Below are 27,021 nucleotides of genomic sequence, written 5' to 3'. Positions count from 1 at the left end.
GATAGGTATTCAGTATTCAATAAACCCTTTAAAGATTTATTTCTAGGACTTTGAGTACGGCAGTGCACTTAGTACCGTAAAACGGGGTGAGTAGGTTTCGCGGGGAGAGTTGGGTTATGAATGGGGAGAGAAGGTTTGAGAGAGGGGTGAGAAGGGATTTTAAGGCTACTGCTACAAAAATAATGTATTCCAATTTAAAATGGGGCTATAGTAATACGCATAATAAAAAAAAAACGATCCAACAATCTTCCAAAATCTCCTTTGTATGAAAAACCCTCTCACCCCAAATACGAGGCACTACGGGGTGAGGTGGGTTTTTCTCTTTATCGTCAAAGTTATGAAATGGAACTACCCAAAATAAAATACAAACTAAAATACAAACGTCCGAACCACTTATTATATACACCATTCAGTTTTCACTTGTAAAAATAAAATTTTATCGAGGTTTGAAAGTCAAATTTCACCCAACTCACCCCATTTTACGGTACAGCAAAAATCAACAACGGCTTTGCCGTATCATCTTTTCCTCGAAACCATTCAGGAAATTACTTTCAACTTCCCTCTAATTCCGTTAAATAGAAGATGCTTCAGTTTGACCGTTCAAACATTGCACAACATAAGATTAGATTAAATTACATCCTGGTAAAAAAGAGGTGAAAATAAAAAGAGAGCGAGAGCGGGACGGCACTACAGTGTTGTCACTTTTTAATTTCTACTCTTTTTTGCCAGGCCGTACCAATGAAGATTTATGTAATAAAATTCTGCAAACGCGGAAAATTCTCCCATCTAGGAAACTTTCCATTTCCGTTTCAACGCGAGGGGAGTACAATTTTATTTAATTTTGATCAAATAGCGGATCGGCCAGGAAATGCATCATTGCTTGAGTTTCTTGGCTTCCTGGGATTTACAGGAAATAAGCACGGAATGAAGGCATTGGAATTACTTCAAGCAACGAGGGATTCTCCGTATCTTTACTACGATGTTTACTTACCTATTTACTAGAATTCTTCTCTACCTAGAGTTAGACCAAGAAAAGTCTGCAGAGATTTTGACAGTACACGCAGCTTCCATCTCTAACCGCAGCTGCACTACCGGTACTGAACGCGTCGCTGTCATTGTTAATTTCCATAGTAAAATTGACAGTAATGCAGCTGCGGTTAGAAATGGAATGTTACCCTAACGTCATAATTTCGTAGATGTTTGACATTTAAAATAATAACTGCATACTAAATAATACGTGTGCTGTCAAAATCTATGCAGACTTTTCTTGGTTTAACTCTACAAACAATTAATATTAATTTCTTTATGCGCTGTTTTATATTGCTTATAGGTTTATTTCTCCATATTAATTAACACAAAAGTGCTAAATGAATGTAAACATGCACAGGTGTCATATAGTTCTTTATAAATAGAGTTAAAATGCAGTGCCGTTAAATTTGCCATGGCCTTATCGTCCATACGGTCGGGTTGACGTTCGACAATAATTTGTATAAATAATGGAGGTGAAACACGAAGCTACGCCAGTAAAATAAGAAAATATACAAATATGTAATGTATGTAGGTACATATGCTTTATTTATAACCATGGACCTAGAATCCTATATAACTCTATGTTTATAACTTAAGCTTGTCACTTTCGACTTCAACATGCCGTCATTTGGAAATAAAAAAAGCTTGTACATGCACACCTAATTTTGCTAAATAAGTAAGTACGCTTTGTTGTAATGGCCACATCGCAGTACCAAGAAGACTTGTAAGACTAAGTAGTAGGTACATACATAGTCTCATAGATTTAAGTAAGGTTTACATTGATATATATAATATTGAATTATATAATAAAATTACCAAAACCTACATAACTACTAATAGACACATACGGTCGCATACTTATTACTATACAATACAAACAACATAAAGGCCAGGAACTAAGAACTTGCCGGCTGACTGATATTATGTATATAATAGTTTTTTTTTTTCTTGAGTGTTAACTTAAATGTGTAAATTATACATTATAATACTTAATGCATGCTGTGATTGCCTGTAAGTGGGGGAGCAATAATAAATGTGCCCTCTTAGTATGTTACTTATATTTAGTATGTAAATTGTATCTTCTGTTGGTGATCCTAATAAATAAACAAATAAACAAATAGGTATAATAGTATGATAGGGCCGAACGAAACGCGGCCATTTTATGAACACAAGCCAAGAAAATTTTATCCCGGCCGAAGTATATAGTGTTTATCTCAAAAACTGCGTGGAAATACAACCAAAACCTCATTATAACCTGTCAATCAATGTACGGCGCGATGCGTGACATGCGGTCAAGGTCATTTGCCTGCCTAGGCCCGCAATGTTACGTACTTGTTGAAGATATTCCTGCGCATTTTTGAAAAAACAAATATTATCTACTCATCCTAGCAAAACTCAAAATTATAAATAGATTTATTTCAAGAAATTAGCACTCCAAAAGAGAAGTAGGTACAGTGATCCTCACAATATGAAAATAGGTCAGCATGTAACGTGGGAATCTTGGAGAAATACAGAATACCGATGTGACAAAAAAGACACAAAAGATACCGTTGATGCAATTACACATGCATTTTCGTCTGAAATTCATTTACCTGAGGTACCTCCATCGCTCGTTGCACCTTCACTGTCGCGAAAAATCCGCTACAAAAGCTTTGAATAGCAGACGTGATTGCTGTGCCCGGTAGCAAAAAGTGACGTAAGTAAATGTGGCGGAGTATGACGTCGAGTTTCGCTCTTTCTCATTGCTGTTGCTCATAGATTTACGTCCCCTAGATTTCGTATTGTGAATCACTAAAATTCCGCGCCTTTGTGCAGGTACATTATAGATTTTCAGTTTTTTCAGGTCAAAATATGCAATATACCTATGTTGCGAATATCTTCGAAAACATTCATTTCATACAAAAACTCTCTTATAAACCCTTAAAACATTTTTCATGACCTATCAAATGCACGTGCACGCCGACATACGCTAAATAGTATTATAATTATTATGAAAATATTTCCCCTTAGGATTGGCTAATTCAAATATTAGTCTCACCAAAAAGAGTTAGTTTTGGATTTGGACCATGGTTGGTCCCGATTTTCGACTGTAGTTGGGTAGTTTTACGGTACTCCATCTATAAATAAGTGATCTGCCGTGCCACACAGTAGCTTTTGGTGCAAAAAGCTACGCTCCCATACTTCCCATTGTAGGCCAAGCAATAAGAAGGTATAGAGGGAAATGCTAGGAACACAATTTTTGACTCCGTAACTTTGTTTGGACTAGTTAGGAGGTGAACATATCAAAAGTCCCCGGCCGTAGCCCCGGTGCTGGGGGGTAGAGGGGGGTAAGAAGGTCGAATTTTTCGGTTTTTCATTGATATCTTGGAAACTTTGCGTCTTAGCGACATGACTACTAAAACAAACCGAAAGCTGATAAAATTAGTTACAAGTTTTATCCAGTCAAGTTTTTCGATATCTTGAATAGTTTTTGAGATACCCACTCTTGAAAGTTTATTTAGGGCTTTCAATTTTATCTTGATATTTACATTAGTGAAGCTGTTAGGGCATGCTCCCTCTACAACGTTTTTTGAGCATTCATTTCCTGACCTATTGGGCTAAACGACAAAGGGACTTTTATTGTCAACGAGAGAGCAATACACCTGACGTAGATTTAAAAATATCTTAGGCCCACTTGCACCACCCCACTAACCCGGGATTAAGCGGTTAAACCGTTAACCTAGTGTCAAGTTGTACTGGTAACCATGGTAGCTTCAGGTTTATCCGGTTAACCCCGGGTTAGTGGAATGGCGCAAGTGGGCCTTAGTCGGTTACATGACTGACACAGGGGAGAGAAAAAGCCAGGGCCCTGGCCGACAGTGGCTTCTGCCCCCTGCAGGGGGGCGATTTTTGAATTTCGAACGTTCGATTTTGTCACTCGAAAATCGGAGGAAAACGGCGAAATGCTACTTTTTGAAATACGAGCGATCAAAATTTGGAATATATTGGTATATTGGTATTGACCAATCGATTTCAATTCTATTAGTAGAATTTAAATGCCTAGTACCGGAGATATTATTTAACGAAATACACGAAAGCGAGTGGTCGAAATTCAAAAATCGGCCCCCTGTTCATGTACATTTCTTAAACTATCATATACATACCTATATACCTAGTTAATTAAAACAGCTTTACATGTGTAACCCGTGGACCGCCCTAGTATCACACGTGTGTAGGGATTGCAATCCGGACTGGTTTTGAATCCGGCCGGATCCGGCCGGATTTTGGCCTCAATCCGGCGGATCCGGCCGGATCCGGCCGGATTGGTATTGCGGATAAAAAATTCATCAAGTCACGTATTTTATCATGTTTTTAGCGTTATATGCGAAGTTAAGGATATTTTTTAATGGATTAATAAAACGGGTGTCTTAACAGGAGACCTAGGCTCTCCGAAACATGTCGCGCGAGTGACTAAAAACAAGTGAGTTTAAACCGTAAATTATTCAATGTTAGTATGTCTCACAACAGTTTAATTCGATGACGGCTGTTTTAAGTTTCAAAAATCAACGTTTTCATTACTTAACCACAAATAAAATCTTCTTTTTCTCTTAAAATATCTATAGCCCAACCCACATTTCCAAAAAAAAGGTGCTCTCAATTCAACCATTTTAGTTTTAGCAAACAAAATCAATAAACGTGTATACCTATACAAGTACATTTAGTAGCATAATAATAACAAAATAACATATAAATAATAATAATATATTGTTGCACCTGTGAACGGGTTCCAGCAGGCGTTCTACATTACATTAAAGCTCTCCAAGGGGCCTCTACGTGTTGGATCTGTGTTCCCACGCAAGCCTATCAAAAAACCGGGATTATAGGCCCGTGATATCGAAGGAGATAAATAAATATTATAGGACATTTTTACACAAATTGACTAAGCCCCACGGTAAGCTCAAGAAAGCTTGTGTTGTTGGTACTCAGACAACAATATATAATATACAAATACTTAAAATTAAATACATAGAAAGCAACCATGACTCAGGAACAAATATCTGTGCTCATCACACAAATAATTGTCCTTACCGGGATTCGAAAACCCAGGATCGCGGCTCCACAGGCAGGATCACTACACACTGGCTAGGTCAGACCGGTCGTCAAAAGTCAACATATATTTCTCTATTTAATTTTATAAATATTTATTCATTATATTTTAAATGCAGATAACACTTATTATAAGTGGGCTAAAATGGTTTGTACAAAATAAAACGAAAGAACATGTACATTAAATTACAATGTAACAACAGAATAAATTGAATATAAACCAATCCAGTACTTACGGTGCACGGAAATCTCACGACACATATTTCATCGGCTAGAAGACTGGCGTCAACTAACAAACAAGTTGTTGTGTTGCTGTTTGCGAGCGAGAAAATTCGAATACTGGCGAGAACTTTTAAATTTTAGCAGTGTTTTAAGCTGTTATTTTATATTTTAGCGCTTTATTTCACTTTACCGGATCCGGGACCGGATCCGGTGAATTTTGCCGGATCCGGTATCATGAAAAATGTGCCGGATCCGGCCGGATTACCGGATCCGCCGGACCGGATTGCAATCCCTACACGTGTGATACTAACTCAATTTGGGTCGTAGTGACTCACAATCAGTATCAGACCTTGTAGCATTTACCTTGGAATTACCTCCTTCCTTTTTTTGTTTCCTTTATTTCAATTCCAGTAAGTAGCTTCCAAGTCCGATCATTCTGACTTGCTTATTATGGCTCTGATCAAAATACTTCTTGAATTGTATCTGAAATTTACAGACTCTAATAAGACTCTTAGTCCTTTTCAACCCTCATGATGCATGGAAAACTGGGACTTCTGCCTGGTTTACTTTGGGCTATTATTTTTATAACTTTCCATATGCAATACGGCCCTAAGCCACTTAAATACATACCTTTAGGGTTTTCCAACTATTTTATTTAAATCTAGAGGATTTTTGTTAATATTATCGCTGTATTTTTCGGGATTCTTTCATTGTTTACATTTTGTAAGATGATTGACGTAACCCGTCAATCGGCTTTCAACTGTTCGGATTTCACCACTAAAAAGACTAGTATGTATACTTTCGGCAAAGGTTATTCAAAATTTTGGTAAAATCATAACTGGTACTCGACTATTTTTAAATTTCAAATCTTGTAAATCTGATTCTTTAGATGTTCTAAAGAATCAGGTATAAAAGCGGAACAACCGTCATTCTGTTCAGTTCTTCGTCAGCTCTCATCCGAGCATTTTCGAAATTAAGGGTCCGTGCGGGGCCAAGTGAGGCCCCGCACCTTCAAGAAACCCTCCTCTTCCTGGCGTAACTTACTATATAAATACTTTCACTATAAATTACAAACGCAAATCTACTACAAGCCTCTGATTTGGTGACCCTCGCTGAACGCCTGTGCGCACCCACCTTCACGCCGCGCGCCTGTGCGCGCCCTCCTTCACGCCGCGCGCCTGTGCGCGCCCTCCTTGACGCCGCGCGCCCGTTCGCGCCCTCTTCGACGCCGCGCGCCTGTGCGTGCCTGTGCGCGCCCTCCTCGACGCCGCGCACCTGTGCGCGCCCTCCTCGACGCCGCGCGCCTGTGCGCGCCCTCCTTGACGCCGCGCGCCTGTTCGCGCCCTCTTCGACGCCGCGCGCCTGTGCGCGCCCTCCTCGACGCCGCGCGCCTGTGCGCGCCCTCCTTGACGCCGAGCGCCTGATCGCGCCCTCCTTGACGCCGCGCGCCTGTGCGTGGGAACGCGTTTCCCAGGCGCTGCACCCCGGAGCACCGTGCTACCACGCTACTACAACTTCCCGGTGTTGTTGGACAATTTAAGTTCCCAGCCGTGCCATATTGACCCACCACTTATACCTGGAAAAATAAACGTTACCTACCCCTGAGTCTTTACTTTTCATTTCTTCACCCTTCATCCTTCCAGCTGCTCAGTTGCGTGCTCTACCAATTCATTGGCAGAGCACGTAACGCGACAGTTTTGGCGCCCAATAGATATTTTCCAGGCCTTAACTTTTTCAAAATTCCAAATTAAAAACAACATCCGTGTTTTAAAATTTTAAACCCTTTGGCCTTATTTTAGAACTCTAAATTATTATTTTTTACTGTCTGTTAGTCAATATGGCACTTACCTTAACATCTAATCTAAATAACTTAGGCGAGACTCTTTTTTTTAACACTTTTATTTATTTATAACTTGTATTTTTTATAGTTCTTTACTTTGTTACTAATCATATTTTTCTTTCATCAGCCTTCTACTCGGCTCCTTCTTCTCCCCTCTCCCTTCTCCAAGCTCGTTTCATCCTCCATTAATCTTCATTTTCCATGTATTCCATTACGTGTGTGTGTGCTCATCCTGTAAATATTTCTCCATTTCTTAGGGTGGCTTATCCGCCAGGTGCCCCTTTTCTTTGTTTCTTTTTATTTTCTTCATCCAGAGCGGTAGGCCAACTCTGACAAAAAAATAAGCCTTATGGTCAAATACTTCACTAATTCTACTGTGGTAGGTCTACCCCTACCACAAACTTAAGTAGGCTCTCTAAACCTACTCTCTAATCGGCTCTAAACCGACTAGGGTACTTGTACATATTAACAGAGCGGTTGGCCAACTCTCTAAACAAGCCTTAGGTCATTTCATCTCATCACCCCTTTTCCAGTGGAGCGGCTGACTACTCCCTTCTATAAAAAAGCCTAGGTCATAGCGAGGACTTCTTAGGAGTGTGCGTCATAGAATGTGAACCACATCCCCTTCCTTTGACAGAGATTTTTGAATGTGTGATTATGATAGGTGATGTATGAGTGCACAGAAGTTCCTCGGTCTTTTCATCTTCTTCTTCCATTCTATCACTCATTCTCTCACCTCACTTCTCATACTCACTACGAGCTTGCTTTTCCTTCCCTCTCGACTCTTCTTCTGACTAACTGACTTACTGTACTTACACACTTTACCTACTTTCCCCCAACCTCTAATTTACTCTCTCTCTCTAAACAAAAAAAAAAACTTTGCCTTAAAGACTACGTCAAAGTTTTTTTTTCCGAGGTTTTTGGGGTAATGTAGCATTTACCTTGGAATTACCTCCTTCCTTTTTTTGTTTCCTTTATTTCAATTCCAGTAAGTAGCTTCCAAGTCCGATCATTCTGACTTGCTTATTATGGCTCTGATCAAAATACTTCTTGAATTGTATCTGAAATTTACAGACTCTAATAAGACTCTTAGTCCTTTTCAACCCTCATGATGCATGGAAAACTGGGACTTCTGCCTGGTTTACTTTGGGCTATTATTTTTATAACTTTCCATATGCAATACGGCCCTAAGCCACTTAACCCTTTACCAGGCCCCGAAGAACCAGCGTGTCTTAATACGTACTTTATATGCTGTTGCAACCGTATTGAACGCCTTGTAAAAAATGTATTTATGAAAGTCGGAGATCTTCCTCTAAACCAGAAATAAAAATGTGGGTTACGGTTATCCCATCGCCTGTCTAAGTAATGAACTGTCATACTAGATTTTGTCTTATTATATTCTTGATCAGGCCAAGGGATATATTCCACCCACATCTTATATCGGTTATAATAGTCAAGGTTTAACTCCAAATCTCCTACGAACCACATGAATTCGCTCTAGGTTGAACACAAAAACTGTTTTATTACTTACGTGAGTTTTTATGACATGACAAGACAATTTACCGGGCCATGGGAAAAATAGCTCCCACACAGTTAAACTCTAATAAGGCCATGGGATAATGTCAACCCACATCCTAATTCTGGTCATACACAATAATGCATGAATATTTAGCAATGTTTACGATTACATTTGCTTTCAACACTCAAAATCTACAAAATATCAAAAAATTGTTCGATCTATGTACTTCTGTTTCATAGAAATTATGGAAAGTGTTCGAATTTCTCCGTAGTTTGCTGAAATTAGCGTTCAAGTGAATTGAAATGGCTGCCAAAGATATATTACGCAATTTAGAAGCGTGTTGTGAATGAAGATCATAAAATAATATTTTCAGGGATTGACAAAATATTTTGTAGGTGGTTTGGAGTTAAAACCTGACTACGGTAACCGATATAAGATGTGGGTGGAATATTTCCCTTGGCCTGGTAAAGGGTTAAATACATACCTTTAGGGTTTTCCAACTATTTTATTTAAATCTAGAGGATTTTTGTTAATATTATCGCTGTATTTTTCGGGATTCTTTCATTGTTTACATTTTGTAAGATGATTGACGTAACCCGTCAATCGGCTTTCAACTGTTCGGATTTCACCACTAAAAAGACTAGTATGTATACTTTCGGCAAAGGTTATTCAAAATTTTGGTAAAATCATAACTGGTACTCGACTATTTTTAAATTTCAAATCTTGTAAATCTGATTCTTTAGATGTTCTAAAGAATCAGGTATAAAAGCGGAACAACCGTCATTCTGTTCAGTTCTTCGTCAGCTCTCATCCGAGCATTTTCGAAATTAAGGGTCCGTGCGGGGCCAAGTGAGGCCCCGCACCTTCAAGAAACCCTCCTCTTCCTGGCGTAACTTACTATATAAATACTTTCACTATAAATTACAAACGCAAATCTACTACAAGCCTCTGATTTGGTGACCCTCGCTGAACGCCTGTGCGCACCCACCTTCACGCCGCGCGCCTGTGCGCGCCCTCCTTCACGCCGCGCGCCTGTGCGCGCCCTCCTTGACGCCGCGCGCCCGTTCGCGCCCTCTTCGACGCCGCGCGCCTGTGCGTGCCTGTGCGCGCCCTCCTCGACGCCGCGCACCTGTGCGCGCCCTCCTCGACGCCGCGCGCCTGTGCGCGCCCTCCTTGACGCCGCGCGCCTGTTCGCGCCCTCTTCGACGCCGCGCGCCTGTGCGCGCCCTCCTCGACGCCGCGCGCCTGTGCGCGCCCTCCTTGACGCCGAGCGCCTGATCGCGCCCTCCTTGACGCCGCGCGCCTGTGCGTGGGAACGCGTTTCCCAGGCGCTGCACCCCGGAGCACCGTGCTACCACGCTACTACAACTTCCCGGTGTTGTTGGACAATTTAAGTTCCCAGCCGTGCCATATTGACCCACCACTTATACCTGGAAAAATAAACGTTACCTACCCCTGAGTCTTTACTTTTCATTTCTTCACCCTTCATCCTTCCAGCTGCTCAGTTGCGTGCTCTACCAATTCATTGGCAGAGCACGTAACGCGACAACCTGAGGGCGAATTTTTGAAATTCGATGTATTTCGTTAAATAATATCTCCACTACTAGGCATTTAAATTCTACTAATAGAATTGAAAACGAGTGGTCAATACCACTAGACTCCAAATTTCTATAGCTCGTATTCCACAAATTTGTAAGTATATCGCTGTTTTCCACGGATTTCCGAGTGACGAAATCGAGCGATCGAATTTCAAAAATCACCCCCCTGTGTTAATACAGATCAACATGGGTCATATTGCTTTGCATCAACTTATTGTAAGTGGTCGTTCGACGGATTAAAAAAAATCTTAAACATGTACCTACCTACTTTGCAATTATTTATTAGTGCATTCGAACTTAATATACATACTTATAAAAACATAATTAAATAACTAACCTACAAAAATTAAACTATATCTAAAAATAAATAAAACTAAACTTAAAATAAATGATTACAAAATATCCACCTGCGGCATGGTGCCGTAGATGCTGGCAGCATTTCCTCGCTGTATCGCAATACTTATTCTTTGCGCGAGGAAGCTGCCAGATCTACGGTCACCGGTGGCGTCAGCTATTCTTTTTGATAGATCCTTAAAAAGGCTGGACGCGTTCGGACCCCACGGGCCAAGGGTCTCGACACCAAAAGGTACGAAATTATATTCGGGGCCGAGACCCCTATATTTGTTCTTTTTTAATTTTTCGGCCGCCTCTGCAGCCGCGCCGGCTTTTGCTGTAGTGCCGTGGAGATGAGACGGGGCTAGGGTGTCCACCTTTATATTTGCAATTAAATCTAAGTAGAAGTACTCACATATTACCTACTTTGCAATTAAATCTAAGTAGAGGTACTAGTGCTCGACGCTGCACTAGTATGCGACATGAGCATTTTTATCTCAGCCATAAGACGTCCACTGTTGAACATAGGCCTCCCCCTTGACATGGGCGACATGGGCATTTTATGTCAAAGTAAAATAGGTTAAATTTGAACGGTGAAGATTTTTCTGTTTTCAAATTTAATCCTTGTCAGTTTGACATAAAGTGCCCATGTCGAATACTAGTGCAGCGTCGAGCACTAGTACTTCTACCCTACTTCGTGTTTGAGAACTGCCCATAGCACCGGAAAAAGTTTTTTCTTTTGGCTTCGTTCATAGGAAAGGCACACTCATTTGCAAGAAAAACTTACCGAAGAAATAAACTTCCATGGAAATCGGTCCAACGGTGTCAAGGTCCAATAATATGTAATTCTAATAAATCACTACATCTTATAATTATTCTAGAATACTAAAGTAATATATAGTTTCGTGTCAGCTAGCTGCTGTATAAAAGTCAAGATAAAATCGAGCTTACCAGGTACCGTGACGAAACTGAAGGTCGCCTGACCAATTGACCTTGGGTTTTTAGTTATTTATACTGCTTTAGAATCGCAGAAGTCTTACCAGTATAATGCCTGACCTGTGCCAAGGGGCCTGTCGACGACTTGGAGCGTGACTGTACGAACAGTTACGCCATTTAGGGTTCTAGCTAAATTGGACATTCTATAGCGTAAGTATGGAACAACCAATTTAGCAAGGACCCTAAATGGCGTAACAATCGCGGAGCGTGATAGACTGATAGTACCTACATGCCATACGAAATGTAACAAGTTTTTGGCAAAAAATTCATTTTTGGTACAAGCTTTTATCGCTGACTGTACTTTTCTTACGACAGACAACTAATACTCATCGAGACAATTCTAATAAAAACCCCTAACACAATTAGGTTACGTTGTTTCATCACAGAGTTCCTATGGCCACCTCCTGTCTCCATCATCAGATCAGCTCGATGGTACCATAATATTGCATTGTCATCCGATTTACACATGCATGCAAAATTTCAGCTCAATCGGAAACCGGGAAGTGGATCAAATTTAACTTGCAAGATTTGATTACAGACAGACAACGGTCAGGTGAAAGTAAATAAAAGCTTGTAAAAATGTCTCGAGATGGCAGATGCTACGAGAAGTCACGTGATTGTTTCCATACATTTATTTAAGTTTCAATTGGCGTTTTCTATCAATGATTGTCATCTTGGCTAGGCCCCCAGTACTCAGGGAACTGTAATTACTATGGTTAACCAGAGTTCTCATTTCACCGGTCTTCCTTTAGTAAAACCTCTGTAAGTAACGAAAATACTATGTACAGTCAAGGAATTTAAATTCCGACCCATTTCGTACTTTGTCACAGTGACAATCAATATGAAAGCCGCTAGAGACCTCATACGGTTGTCACTGTGACAAAGTACGAAATGGGTTGGAATTTAAATTCCTTGACTGTACCTTAGTCTCAAGGACAAACACATTGAACTTTATAAATGCAAATAGGGTTTTTAAGGAGTAAATTACTATCTCAAAGTAAACATTTTGGAGACAGAAATAAACTAACAGGTAAGTACTTGATTCATTTTGGCGTTCACAAGCAAAGGTTAGGACTTTATGAAGTTTGTGTAATCGTTACGGTTTAGGCAACGATTCCATATTAAATGAGTAGCCAATAAACATATTTGTTTGTTATAGCTACGATGGCAAACACACATACGGCCCGCCAGATGGTAGGTAGTCTCCGTAACCTATGTGTGCCTGCAACTTCAGGGGAGTTACATCAGTCGCGTTGCCGACCCTAATAACTGCCCGATTCGAACTTTAAGGTACGTCAATTAATAGACATAGAAACGTCAGTGTCAAAAGTGACGTTTTTGTTTGAAGAAACGCCACAGTTGACATATCTGATCCATATCTTTTCTAAATCTATTAATTGACCCTCGTTGAGCTCCGGCAACCTTATTCACCGGCAGGAACACAACTCTGAGAATATACACCTAAAGATTAAATAAAACGAGTTTAAATAATTTTAATATTAATTATTTCTAAAAGTTGCTTAGACGTAAATAGGTTCTGCATTTCAACATGTAGTAATAATATTTATTAGTAAATAAACTAAACATTTTATGGTTAATAGACTTTATAAAAATAACGCGTTGATTTTTGGAGAAATAATCTAAACTACTACTGCTACGATACTAAAACTGTTATAATGTGAACCGTAAGCAAGCTTTGGAAAAGTCCCCTGGTGAATATCGAGGTGGATCCCGAATCATCTATTGGTTCCTTACAACACTTCGTACCAATCTCCACAACTTTCGGATAAAAATCAGTCCAAAATTCAAAAGCTTTATAGTTAATCGTTTCTGGGGTACTCATCGTGAAATTATTCCTGTCTATTATCAAATACCCTGGCTTTTCCATTTCAAAAGCTTCCCATTCAATTCTTACACTTGAGTTAGTCGGGTGCGAGTACCAAGCAAAATTGGACCACATTTTCATAATTATCTCAGATATACTCTTATCTCTTTTATCCCATTTGTTCAAATCCTTAGGTTGAGCTAAGTGTGGTAAGCCGAAAGTGAAAATTAAATCGAAATTGTGTGGCACCGAAATCCAGTCCGGGATACCTTCGTTGGCCATATCAGAGAAGGGTTTTAGATCGAATCGGTAGAGATAGACGGGCGCATGTTGGCTCAGATGTTTGGCCAACTGATAAGTAGTAGCCCCGTGTACTTTATCTGTATAAAAGTCCAAAAACAGCTTTCTCAGTATCGTTTCATTCGACGTCGGTGGGATGGGCTTGTAAAAGAAAGAAACTGCGTCTTGAATATGATGCTGATTAGTGAAACATGAGGTATTGTCTACTGTTATATCAGCTAAGACTATTTCTTCTCTCATTGCATCAAACTCTTTTTGACTTATTCCAGTATCGTCACTATCCTTAGCAAGGAGAAGTGCATCTTCCATATTAGTGTAACCGGTCAATACTGGTACTGGACTAAACATTTCATCTTTGAACAATTTGCTAGGCAGGTCAGGTAGAAACGGTGTGGTGACATTGCTAAATCCTAAATCTACAATTGGTTTCCATTCCGTCAGATATTCTCCCTCTTGTAAAAGCGCTTGAAAAGGCACTCTCCGAAGACAACCTAGTAGTTGGTAGGACGGTTTTCGGAAACAACTGAAGGCTGTAGCAACCTTATCGACGGTTATAACTTCTCTTCGAGGTGTATTGACTGTGTCTGGTGACAAGACATTTCCACTCATCGCTATGGCTTTTTGGAACAGTCCTGATGAGTAAGATGAAATCAAGTGCAGTCCAACGCTTACGGCTCCTGCGTCGTGTCCGAAAATGCAAACATTATCCGGGTCACCGCCGAATGCTGCGATGTTGTTTTTCACCCAGATCAGAGCAGCGACTTGGTCTAATATGCCGTAGTTTCCAGTGGCCTCTTGGTCTAATGTCGAAAAAAATCCGAATATGTTCAATCGATAGGCTACCGAGACAAATATCACCTGAAATTAAGGAATTGCGGTTAAATAGTTTGTGTGAGCTTGTTGTTTATTATTTTAAAGTTCCTAATATCAAAATTAAATGATAGGTGCATAATATGTGCTTACTTTTTGTGATAAGACCAATTGAAATGGGTTTAAATCGTTGGGGCTGCCTCTCATGAAATTGCCGCCATGAAACCATACCATCGTAGGATAGCCGCCTTCTATTTTGAAACCTGAAACAAAAACGTATCATATTCAATTATATTGCCAGTATCATCAGCACAATTTTTACAAGCTTTTGATACACATTTTCATGTAATTTTTATGTAACTTGTAATGAAACGAGCTGAAACTTCACATATATACTATGTAAGTTGGGTGACAATACAATGGTACGGTACCATCGAGCTGATCTGACACAGGAGGGTCAGGAGATGACCATAGGAACTCTGTAATGAAACAACGTAAACTCATTGTGTTTAGGTTTATTAAAATTGCACCGATGAGTATTAGTTGCCTGTTGCAAGAAAAGCACAGTCATCGACAAAACACAGCAGCCACAAGCTGCCCTGTGTTGACTAATTGTGATTGCACTGGAAAAACCTGCTGGCGATGAGGTTGCACACCCCAACGAAAATTATTATTATTACGAAAATATAATATACCTACGACTAGTATGTAGGATGACTAGTATGTAGAATGTACGTAGTTGTAGGTATGATAGTAAAGTATCCGTCACTGATTACTAAATACAATAATAATCACTGCTGGGCACAGGCCTCCTCTCATGCGCGAGAGGGCTTGGGCAGGCGTGGCTCACTCCGCGATTTCGTCGCTTTGCTACAGGTAGCTGAAAGTACATCCGTTCCACACCAATTTTGGGGAAAGCCATAAGCCGCGCATGGCGCTGTCGCCACCTAGCGGCCATATCTGTGCTGATCGTAACAGACGCGTTTTGTTAAAGTGAGTCTTCTGTACCTAGTACTATTAGTTATTAGATTCTGTGGCTTGGGCTATAGTCCCCACGCTAGTCCAATGCGAATTGGGGACTTCACCTATACACCTTTTAATTTCTTCGCAGACGTATGCAGGTTTCCTCACGTTGTTTTCCTTCACCGAAAAGGTAGTGATAAATATCAAATGATATTTCGTACATAAGTTCAGAAAAACTCATTACACGAGCCAGAATTTGAACCCTAACTACCTAGGACCTAATCTAGGCATAAATGTAGCTTTGAAAATTGTCCCCGCAATTAGCAAATGACACATGCCCGAAATGGCGACTAAAACTTCGTCAGGAGTTTTAACGTCAAATTAATCATACCAACATTTACAACTCCGTCACAGCTAGGGTTGCCATATGGAAGAATTAAATGTCCTGATAAAAATCCGGACATCACCCTAAAAATCCGGACATTTCTTCTAGCAGGGATTTGGCGTAGCTTGATCGACGCCCCGGTGGCGCGCTGCTCTCTGAGGTGTACTGTATCGTGGATCTACTTTTCCCTTTCCCTTCGCCCGATCCCGTAGCCCCCTCCCCGGGCGCGCATTTTATTTTTATAAGGTCTTTCCTAAAAATCCGGACACATGCCAAGTCCGGCCGCAATCCGGACAAAGGGTCAAAAATCCGGACATGTTCGGACAAATCCGGACGTATGGCAACCCTAGTCACAGCCTACACGTCATATTTAGGTCACAAGTGGGATTAAGGCCAGTAAAGTGGTTTATAACGAAGGGTTAAGTAAATTGGCACGGAATACTTGCATTAACGACGAGCCGTGAAGCCTATTTGCTGGCGATGTGGTTCTAAGAACGTTACGTCATTATTGACCAAGTCATTAGGTCACTCGGTCAATTTTTGCATAATTCTTATGACACTATTTACAAGTAATGTTTTTTTGCAAATTATATCGTGTTTATAATTTAAGCTTTGCAAGCACAAGTTGATAGAAATAAACTATAAATAAATTTAAAATTAATAATGGTTACTTGGCTTAATTTTGCAGATTACTTAAAAGGTCGGAAAATATGGCATTGCCTATAGAGATGTTGGTTGTTGATCTTACACAAGGCTGGAAATTCCTATTTCGGGTGACGTGTTTTTAGATAGTGCATCGCTAAACTATAAGCACTTAATTTAACTATGCTGTGGCAAAATTTACGGCATTGCAAAGCTTATCAACCTTGATAATTGTCTTCGCTGATATAGGAATGCTCCTAGTTCAGTAGACATTTGCGATTTTCAAAATAATCTGGTTCCCTAATCCACTGCCGTTTATGTTGCCTTTATTATTAATTATATCTAGTTAACCCCGTATTCATAAAACTTAGCAACGTTTTTAAAATTCTATTCCTTTGTAACAAACACAAATGTCAAAATGGCGTATTACGGCCCCGACACTATCATGGATACTGACATTACTTTGACGGAATGACGTTTTTAGTGATAGTGTAGGGAGTGTCATGAAGGAATGACGGCAAGTAATGAAGTTTATTTTAATAATTTCCGTCAGTATTGGAGTTATGTCAAAGTAATGATACTAGAAATGACATTATACTGACAGTGAATTGGTTAGAATTAGGGATGTACCGACTAGTCGCCGACTAGTCGGGAAAGCCGACTATTCGGCCTCATTTGTAGTCGGCGATTAGTCGGCGACTAGTCGGCAAAAATGGCCGATTAGTCGGCACTTTATAAGTGACTGAAAAACGGGGCATAAAGATATAAACAGCAAACATTTACCATACGCTTTAACCGATTTTACCCAAATTCCTATTTAGGGTGTTTACAAAAACTTTTGTTTGAATTATTGACCGCTTGGTCGCTTTATTATTGAATTGTCCGGTTGTCGTATGAAATATAGCCTTAGGATTTTTTTATTTATTTTATTTTTCAGCGTTACTATTTATAATATGACTACAACTACTATAATGAATTGCTTGGTTGTACTATATGAATAGCGCGACGAAAGGGTAAAACGGTTGTTTTTAAGAGCATCTGAACCGAACTTAGACAAAACTTATGATCCGGTCGACTAGCCGACTAGTCGGCCGACTAATCGGTCACCCGAGCGCCGATTAGTCGGCTAGTCGGCTAGTCGGCCAAATCAATAGTCGGTACATCACTAGTTAGAATGATGGAATCAGAAATGACAGAAAGAATGATGGACGATAATGTAGTTATTAAACATTTTTAATATTTTTGAAGAAATGTCAAAATAATGACATTATACTGATAGTGAGTGGAGCGCATCCGCGCGCGTCATTCCGTCATTTAAAGTACTTTAGAAGAAGGTTTTATACTAACAAGAGTCATTACTGGCATTTAAATCAATAAGTGAAGTATACCTACTCTATTATCATTGCTCTAAAGTTTATTTTCACTTGACTCTTAAGAAAAAAGGAAAACATGCAGAATACGATGCACAAAGAAAATCCCTGTCCCTTTCTAAAAGTTTTCATACATGAAATAAAAATTAAATACCTTTTATTTTATGTTGTTTACAACAATTTAATTATATTTTTACCGGGAAACGCGAAAATCTAAATTTAGTTATCTGCCTCTTTATCGTCCGAATATGCAAAAGTGAGGATGATGATGATGAAAAGTGATAGAGAGGTTAGATAACGAAATTTCGTGTTTCGCGGTAGACCCCCAGATTGTGATGGATTGTGGTAGTGGCGCCCCCTACGCAGAGTTTCGAGTAATATTCCCTATTCAGGGAAATAGAATAATATTAAGCAATACTCTGCTTAGGGGGCGCCTCTAGCACATACTGAGGGCGCCTCTAGCACATACTGAGGGCGCCTCTAGCACATACTAATTTCGTTTTCTGCCTCTTTATCACTCTTGCGTATTCGAGCGTTAGAGACTGATAACGAAATTTCGATTTTCGCATTTCGAAGTAGACCCTCTGAATTTGCTAGTGGACCCTACGCCGACTTTTGCGTAATATTCCCTTTTGCGTTTTATTTCGTGCATGGAGTTCAATATTTTTTTAAAAATATGGTCAACATCCCTATTTTGTATATTCTGTATGTGGCCTTATATAATAACATGTTGTAAGTATGCATCTATCCTATAAGTAAACTCTCTGGTTTATGGCATTATTTATAAACGCGTTACTGGCCAATTAGCAATGAATATAGTTTTGATCTTCTCGTTTTGGTCTTTATCTCTCATTTTGACTTATGTATTTGTAAGAAGGATAAAACATATTAACTAAATCAGGCCTGTAAAGCTTAAAAAGTTTTACGACTAATTGAGAATGAATAGTTAGTGTTTATGGTTGAATGTTCCATATAAGACTATCCCGTTCGAACTTGCTTTATGATGGACTCTTTTTTTTATACCTCCTTACTTCGAACCTCCACAGATATTGTTTTTACTAAACGTCAGGTCAACCGCAGAAACCCCGACTAGTTTTAATCAGCAAAATCCTAACCACTTTTTTAATATATAACATAATTATGTACAAGTATTAGTATTTCGGATACCCCAAAAACCTGTGTCTTAAAGTGGGCTATAATGGTTTGTACAAAATAAAACGAAAGAACATGTACATTAAATTACAATGAAATTACACAATAAATTGAATATAAACCAATCCAGTACTTACGGTGCACGGAAATCTCAACGCTACGACTACACATATTTCGTCGGCTAGAAGACGGGCGTCAACTAACAAACAAGTTGTTGTGTTGCTGTTTGCGAGCGAGAAAATTCGAATATTGGCGAGAACTTTTAAATTTTAGCAGTGTTTTAAGCTGTTATTTTATATTTTAGCGCTCTGATTCACTTTACCGGATCCGAGATTTGATCCGGTGAATTTTGCCGGATCCGGTTCTTGAAAAATGTGCTGGATCCGGCCGGATTACCGGATCCGCCGGAACGGATTGCAATCCCTACATATCAGGTACCTTTTTTCTTAACCAAATACGTATACATTCTTACATAACAGAAGAATCCAGTAGGTACAGTCAGCGTCGTATAGTAGGTAGCATCCAAAGTATTCAAATAGTTCGGTACATCATATAATAGGTATGTATTGCGTACCGAACTATTTGAATAGGTACTTTGGATGCTACCTACTATATGATGCTGATTGTACTTTAAGAATAGTTTGATTCCCGGTTCGTGGTAAGAATAAAAAAATATATTTGGATACATTTTTTAACTACCAATCTTTCACACAGTCATGGCGCATGCACGCACGAAAAGGTTGAAACAAATAAATATTCTTTTTAATTAACTATTTCTTTTTCTGCATTTTTCTGGCTCATCGGGCATAGAGTTGCCACAGTACATAGTATAATTACGAGTATTACGACAGGTTAGAAATATTTGAATCGATGATTGAATAATGTCTTGGTTTTGTGTTCTTCAAAACGTACACTACAACATAACTAAGAACGGTTAGGAAAATAATAACTTAAAATTCCCCGTGAAAGGTAATGATGAAAATACTGATAGAAATACTGATAAGTGTGTGGGGAGATTTAGGAATGTCATGACCTGACTGGACCAAACGCTGGAGCGTCATGAAATTTCATGTCATTGCTAATGATAGTGTCGGGGCCGTAACATAACATAATTTACAACTGATAATAATGTGAAGACTTGTTAAGAAAAATAAAGACTGTATTCGAATGAAATTGTGGTCTCATTAGATTAGAAAATGGATCGGGATTAAAATGTGAGTGAATTCTTATACCTCTTTTTACCCATAATTATGCGTAGCGTAACCGTTTTACTATTCGGAGAGGCACTTAAAAAACCGGGCAAGTGCGAGTCGGACTCGCGCACGAAGGGTTCCGTACCATAATGCAAAAAAAAACAAAAAAAAAGCAAAAAAAAACGGTCTCCCATCCAAGTACTGACCACTCCCGACGTTGCTTAACTTTGGTCAAAAATCACGTTTGTTGTATGGGAGCCCCATTTAAATCTTTATTTTATTCTGTTTTTAGTATTTGTTGTTATAGCGGCAACAGAAATACATCATCTGTGAAAATTTCAACTGTCTAGCTATCACGGTTCGTGAGATACAGCCTGGTGACAGACGGACGGACGGACGGACGGACAGCGAAGTCTTAGTAATAGGGTCCCGTTTTACCCTTTGGGTACGGAACCCTAAAAAGTGAAAAAGATCATTCTAGGAAATTTTGCACTAGGTCCTGTTCTATCCAACGTAACCTAACCAAAATACAGACGCCTTTAAAAGTAAGGTTCTTATTCATCATCATCATCATCATCTCAGCCATAAGACGTCCACTGCTGAACATAGGCCTCCCCCTTGGACTTCCATTCGTACCGGTTGGAAGCCACCCGCATCCAGCGTCTTCCGGCGGCTTTAACAAGGTCGTCCGTCCATCTTGTGGCTGGACGTCCTACGCTGCGTTTGCTAGTCCGTGGTCTTATTGTTAGCTTTCAAATTCAGTAATAAATTTAGTACGGGAGCGGGATTCGAATAAAATCAATCAAATTTAAGCTAGTTATTAATTTCGTTTAGTTGTACCATTGTATATAAATTGTATGTAAATAAATGATAAAAAAAAAATTACAACTATCAAATTTTGACATCATTCTTATTTGCGTAATCATTTTCATCATATACCTAATGTATAAACACGAGATAAAACATTTACATATCAATTTCTAATATCAATGTAAAGATCAATTTATAATGTTCGAATGCCTAAAAGAGATATGCATAAAAGAAACATTTAATAAAAAAGACAAGAAAAGAGGGGTAAAACCAAAACTAGGTCTGCAAGATATTCCTTGTCACTCTTTATTAAATTTAAAGAACGCTGGAAAGCCAATGAGGAATATCGGAAAATTAAATTTCGCTCCAGAAATATTTCATGCTGACAGCAAAACGAATTACCGATCCTCCAGTAGCGATAATTTCTACAGAACTTTGTGGCTATATTTATCGTTTTACGTTTATATAGGCACATCATTTAGTAATTATGCATTATAATTTTTGTAATTACTTATCGATAGTATAGATAGATAACGAGGTTCTATTTTAACCAATTTAATTTACATTATTTGTTAGTAAGTCATAAGTGATTAATTAACAAATTATTTTTGTTTCCATTATAATAATAACCAAAATTGCGATCATTGTAAACTTTTGATACTTTCGAATACTATGCAAATAATATTCACATCCAAATGCAGTTAATTTTGGACGATAGTAATATTTAAGAGCTTTAGGACTATAACTAAGAAGTTCTTAGGTACTTAATTTACATTGTTTTTAATCTAGCAATTTATCAAAGAGATTGACAATAACACCACCCGCGTCGATCTACGCTGCAGAAGAGTAACGTCGCAGTTAAGCTGCTGCAGTCGCAATCTGAATGTCACTTTAACTTTTATCTTCAAGCTCAAAGCAAACAATGTAGTGTGCATACATTAACGAGACCCGAGCTACGTTGCCCTACTAAACAAGAAATTACAAAAATGCTAACATTCCTTAGCAATTACGTGCATACATTCGCCTTAACCAGGCTAACAAGGCACATGCATGTAGAAAATTCTGTGTAGGACAGACGACTTTACTTAGAGGTTTAAAAACGGAATAATTTTCCAGGAATCTACTTTAATTGGTCCAAGAATTGCAGCACGCAACGAAATGTAGACAATTATTGTAGGTTATACCACCAAAAACATAAATGTAAAAAAGGAGAGCCAAGTTCAATACAAAAATTATGCTTGGCTGTGGGGCTCGCCGCAAAAAGAATGGAGATCTAAATGAGTGCCACTGCCAAGTTCTATGCAAAATCCAAATATGTATTTATAGGAACAAAATAACATTATAAACAAGTATTAAACTCTATTTCTTTGCTTTATTGGATACCTATAACAATTGCTGTTATTTAAAAAAATGTGAGATCTTAAAGTAGGTTAGATTTGACTTGGCCAGTTTTCATTATATCAATCATTTTATATATATTGTAATTCTGATAAAACCTGGCCAAGCCAAATCTAACCTACTTTAAGATCTCACATTTTTTTAAATAACAGCAATTGTTATAGGTATCCAATAAAGCAAAGAAATAGAGTTTAATACTTGTTTATAATGTTATTTTGTTCCTATAAATACATACAGTGAAACCTGGTTAATTGGCACCTGGATAAATGGAAAACCTCAATAATTGCAACCAAAAGTCCGGTCCCGGTCCCATGAGACCCAAAGGCCTCTATAATTGAAATTTTGGAACCTCTATAATTGCAATTTAGATTTTAGTGCTTTTCATAATTTTGCCTCTGTAATTGACCACATCGCAATTTAAGACCTCTATAATTGACACTGTGCTAAAAAATCCGTTATTTTGCTCTTGTCTTTACCTCTATTATTGAAACGAGTCTTACTTATTAACTCTGTAATTGAAATAATGTAGACAGCAGAAACAATATTTTAATAGCAATGATCATTTTATTTATATCTCCATCCAGAATTCAATTTATTCATTGGGTATCTATCACAGCCTGTACTATGTGAAATAGTTTTGATCAATAAAAAACAAAGTATGCTTTTTGTATTCTAATAAAACTTTCTTCTACAATTCAAGGGAATTTTTTAAACCCAAATGATAAGAAAATAAAGCGATAATTAATGTAGTGTAAAAGTGCAAGTATAGTCAGAAGCAATATATAGACCAGAAACCCAGAACGTAAGCGTGTAAATCAACTTTAAATGGTTATTTGCACCTCCATAAAAGAAATTTGTCAGAACGCAACCTCTAATAATGTAAACCTCTATAATTGACACAACGATTTTTTGAACCTCGTTAATTGACACGACCTGCTTAAATGAAAAACCTGGTTAATTGACAAAAACTGGCCGGTCCCTTGAGATTGCAATTATCCAGGTTCCACTGTATTTGGATTTTGCATAGAACTTGGCAGTGGCACTCATTTAGATCTCCATTCTTTTTGCGGCGAGCCCCACAGCCAAGCATAATTTTTGTATTGAACTTGGCTCTCCTTTTTTACATTTATGTTTTTGGTGGCATATCAATACTTTTTGTAAAGAAAACTAGGCAGGTATTGAGATTTAATGTTTTTTCTTGTGTTTCCGCTGTATGGTTTTTACTTCTGTTCTTTGTATAATTATGTGGTGCCGCGCTCCGCCAACGACACACCGTTGGCCGGTTGTTTAGAGCGTATTACAAGTTTTTTGTATGGGGACACCACTTATTTTTTGACTAAACTTTATTTTAATATAGCAAATATAATAATACATATATTGGGGTAGTTTCAAATATCTGCTTGTAACGGTTCCAACGCTACAATAAAAAAATATTTTTTTGTATGGGGACCCCCCCTATTTTTTAACTTTTTTTTATTTTTAGATTTTTTCCTACGGTTACACACAATGACCGAGCTGGATTCCAAATTTCATCCTTCTAGGTCATCTGGAAGTAGGTTAGGTTTAGGTACTTATATGTCAGTCCCAATAAAAAGTGTTTTTTTTGTATGGGGAATTGGGGACCCCCCCTATTTTTTAACTTTATTTTATTTTTAGATTTTTCCTACGGTTACACACAATAACCAAGCTGGATTCCAAATTTCATCCTTCTAGGTCATCTGGAAGTAGGTTAGGTTTAGGTACTATAAGTCATAAGTCAGTCTTAAAATTTACGACTTTTTGACCTTCATACCTTTATAACCGTTTGAGCTAGCTTCATGAAATTTGGGCTTCTAGATATCCTTATGGATATAATTAAACACACGTAGTTTTATGTGTTTACGTCAAAGATGTTTTGAGTTATAGAAGGGTCAAAAGTGGCACCAAGTGGTTCGTGTAATATTACACTCGGCGCTGGCTAGCCAGTTCCTTTGCTTGAACTTGGCTTGACACGCTGCCGCGTGTCTAGATACCTAATCACATTATGACATGATATGCACTTTAATAATCTTTAATCAACTTTTATGTGTGTGTAGACTTTGTGCTTAAAATAAACGTTGATAGTAGTAGTTCACACACACACTGATGTCTCCATCGCTCCAAAGTTACTTTCAAATTTATTAATTAATTTTATTAATTATATAACACTATTAAATAAATATAAAACATTAAATTAGCTTAAAAATAATAATACAAACTATCTCTAAACTAAATAAACTTAAAATAAAGAGCCTATAAATAAAAAACGTCCTCCAAGTCACTGCCGATGGGCAGTGTGCCCAGAAGGCTGGCCGCATTGCCACGTTGTATGGCTATAACTAATGCGTTGAGCAAAATGCTTTGATTTTGATTACACAATTGAATATAATAGAAACCAATATTCATGCAAAACTTAAATAGACGTAAGACGTATCAATTTTCCTATAATCAAAATGGCTTCCGAGTCCCTTGTCAACCTCGTGACTTGCACTAAGAAGAACAATAAAATTACAGAGGGCCTACCGCGAACCACGTTCGACGTGTTGTCTCTCTGTCGTACTTGTGAATTCGTACGTAAGTGTGACAGGGAGGCAACTCGTCGAACGTGGTTCGCGGTAGGCCCTCTGAAGCCTAAGTAAACTTGGGGACGTTCGGGCGAACGTGTCGGTTCCCGAATCACGGTCAGGACTTTGATATCTTGGCAGATATTAAGCAATAATTCACAGGGCAGCCTATATAGTTTTTGGGTTTATTCGTCTAATAGATCCCTAGATCCATTACGTACGCGTTATCGAAGATTACGTTATAATGGTCCGATTCAGGCGATGCTAAGCCGATGAGAAAATCGCTAACCAAAAAAGTGATAATATGTATTTTGGCCTTAAAATATATTTTCTTTTTAAAGGTAGTTTTGTTCTTAAAATAGATAAGCTGAATTAATTTATATTTATAATGATCCGCAACTTAAGCCCCACTTTTGGTAACTACTGACGATAAATATGATTAGAAATGTTTCTGATGAGGTGGTGGAGGAAACTTAAAGTCATTGTCAATAGAGGTGACAGCAGGGTGTCATCTATTGGGCATTAGCATGTCGAGCACTAGTACCACCACCTTAATATGATTCGTTCTATTCAATTGTTATAATGTTATAATTGTGACCGTTATCACTATCATCACTATCGCTACACCAAATAAAACAAAGTCCCCCGCCTCGTCTGTCTGTTTGTGTGTTTGTATGTTCACGATTAATTTAAAAACTTCTGAACGGATATTCACGCAGAAGGTTTAGGTGCACAATTTGTTAACTTGGGGGTCATCCATTAATTACATCACACGTTTAGGGGGAGGGAGGGGGTCAAGAAAATGTGACATATTGTGACATGGGGGAGGGGGGAGACACAAACTTTGTGACGTCACTTTAACTTCATCAGTAACCGAAAATTTATTTAAATTATTTTATTCGCTGTAGGTACATTTAAATAACAAGTTTTTAAAACGATAATCGTTTTTATTCGTTTAATTTTCTTTCCTAAGCAGTTTTGGGTTATAAAATTACTAATATTTATATCGTCAAAAATATTTTGAAAAAATATTAATAATACTTAGTTACTTACTTAATTCGATTTGGCGATTTCGTAGAAAAAATGTGACGTCACACTTGTGGTCACACTAGGGGGGAGGGGTTTGCCAAATGTGACCAAGTGTGACAAGGAGGGGGGGAGGGGTCAAAAAACCTAGAAATTCGTGTGACGTAATTAATGGATGACCCCTTGTGCGAAGCCGGGGCGGGTCACTAGTAATAAATAAACATGGATAACATGGGAGACAATTATGCCCACAACACCCGCCGCCCCATCTTAATGATGACGTTGAAAAGTCTGGCAGCATATCGCCAGCGACCTCAAGTAGGTAACGTAGCCGACTATGTAGCCCGGGCTTTACACGACATATGAAACATCACGCGAAATGACACGGTACGTCAAGAGGAATTTCGTTAATTCGCTGACTTGACACGCCTGTGACACGCGACGTCGCTTCGACTTTTCCAAGCGTCGTTTCCGACTTCGAATCTAATTTCTTTGATACTTGTCATGTTATTCCCCTGTTAAAAACTCTGGCTTTCTCAATCCATATCACAACATAACTCTATCTATACTAATATTATAAATGCAAAAAATATCTCTGTCGCGGGCAGAAACTAGTACCTAGGTACGTATACGAGTACGAGATAAGATTAGCTGAAATGGAGTCCAGATGAGATGATCAACGCAACCGATTCGATCAGAAATGAAATTGGCGTCAATCTCCAATTTTAGATTCATAGTGAAATTTAAGCCTTTATTTTGATAAAAAAAATGCTCTCAAACGAAAATATTACACACAAACAAATTGGTAAGTATTCTTGAATCCGCACCTCCATTTTATCGATAATATCGGTCATAATAGGCGACCTAATTTGATCGGACAATTTAATCAGATTGGCGAAAAATTGTCCCGTCTGGACTGGGCTTAAGAGCTCGATCCCACTA

The 27,021-nt window shown here is 38.6% G+C and overlaps 1 protein-coding gene across 1 annotated transcript in view; it reads right to left on the bottom strand.

The window, feature by feature from the left end:
* The window catches only part of LOC134672404 (fatty acyl-CoA hydrolase precursor, medium chain), a 42,439-nt gene that overhangs the window by 8,843 nt on the left and 6,575 nt on the right, over positions 1 to 27,021 (bottom strand). Inside the window, exons 2-3 of the mRNA XM_063530287.1 lie at positions 14,712 to 14,821; positions 13,367 to 14,606 (exon numbers count right to left, since the gene is read on the bottom strand). Of these exons, the coding sequence (XP_063386357.1) occupies positions 13,367 to 14,606; positions 14,712 to 14,821 (1,350 nt within the window). The remainder of the gene's footprint in view (positions 1 to 13,366; positions 14,607 to 14,711; positions 14,822 to 27,021) is intronic.

Source organism: Cydia fagiglandana, chromosome 17 (assembly GCF_963556715.1).
Source record: "Cydia fagiglandana chromosome 17, ilCydFagi1.1, whole genome shotgun sequence".
Lineage (NCBI taxonomy): Eukaryota > Metazoa > Arthropoda > Insecta > Lepidoptera > Tortricidae > Cydia > Cydia fagiglandana.
The sequence above is the reverse complement of the archived record's forward strand: the minus strand, read 5'-3'. Positions and strand labels throughout refer to the sequence as shown.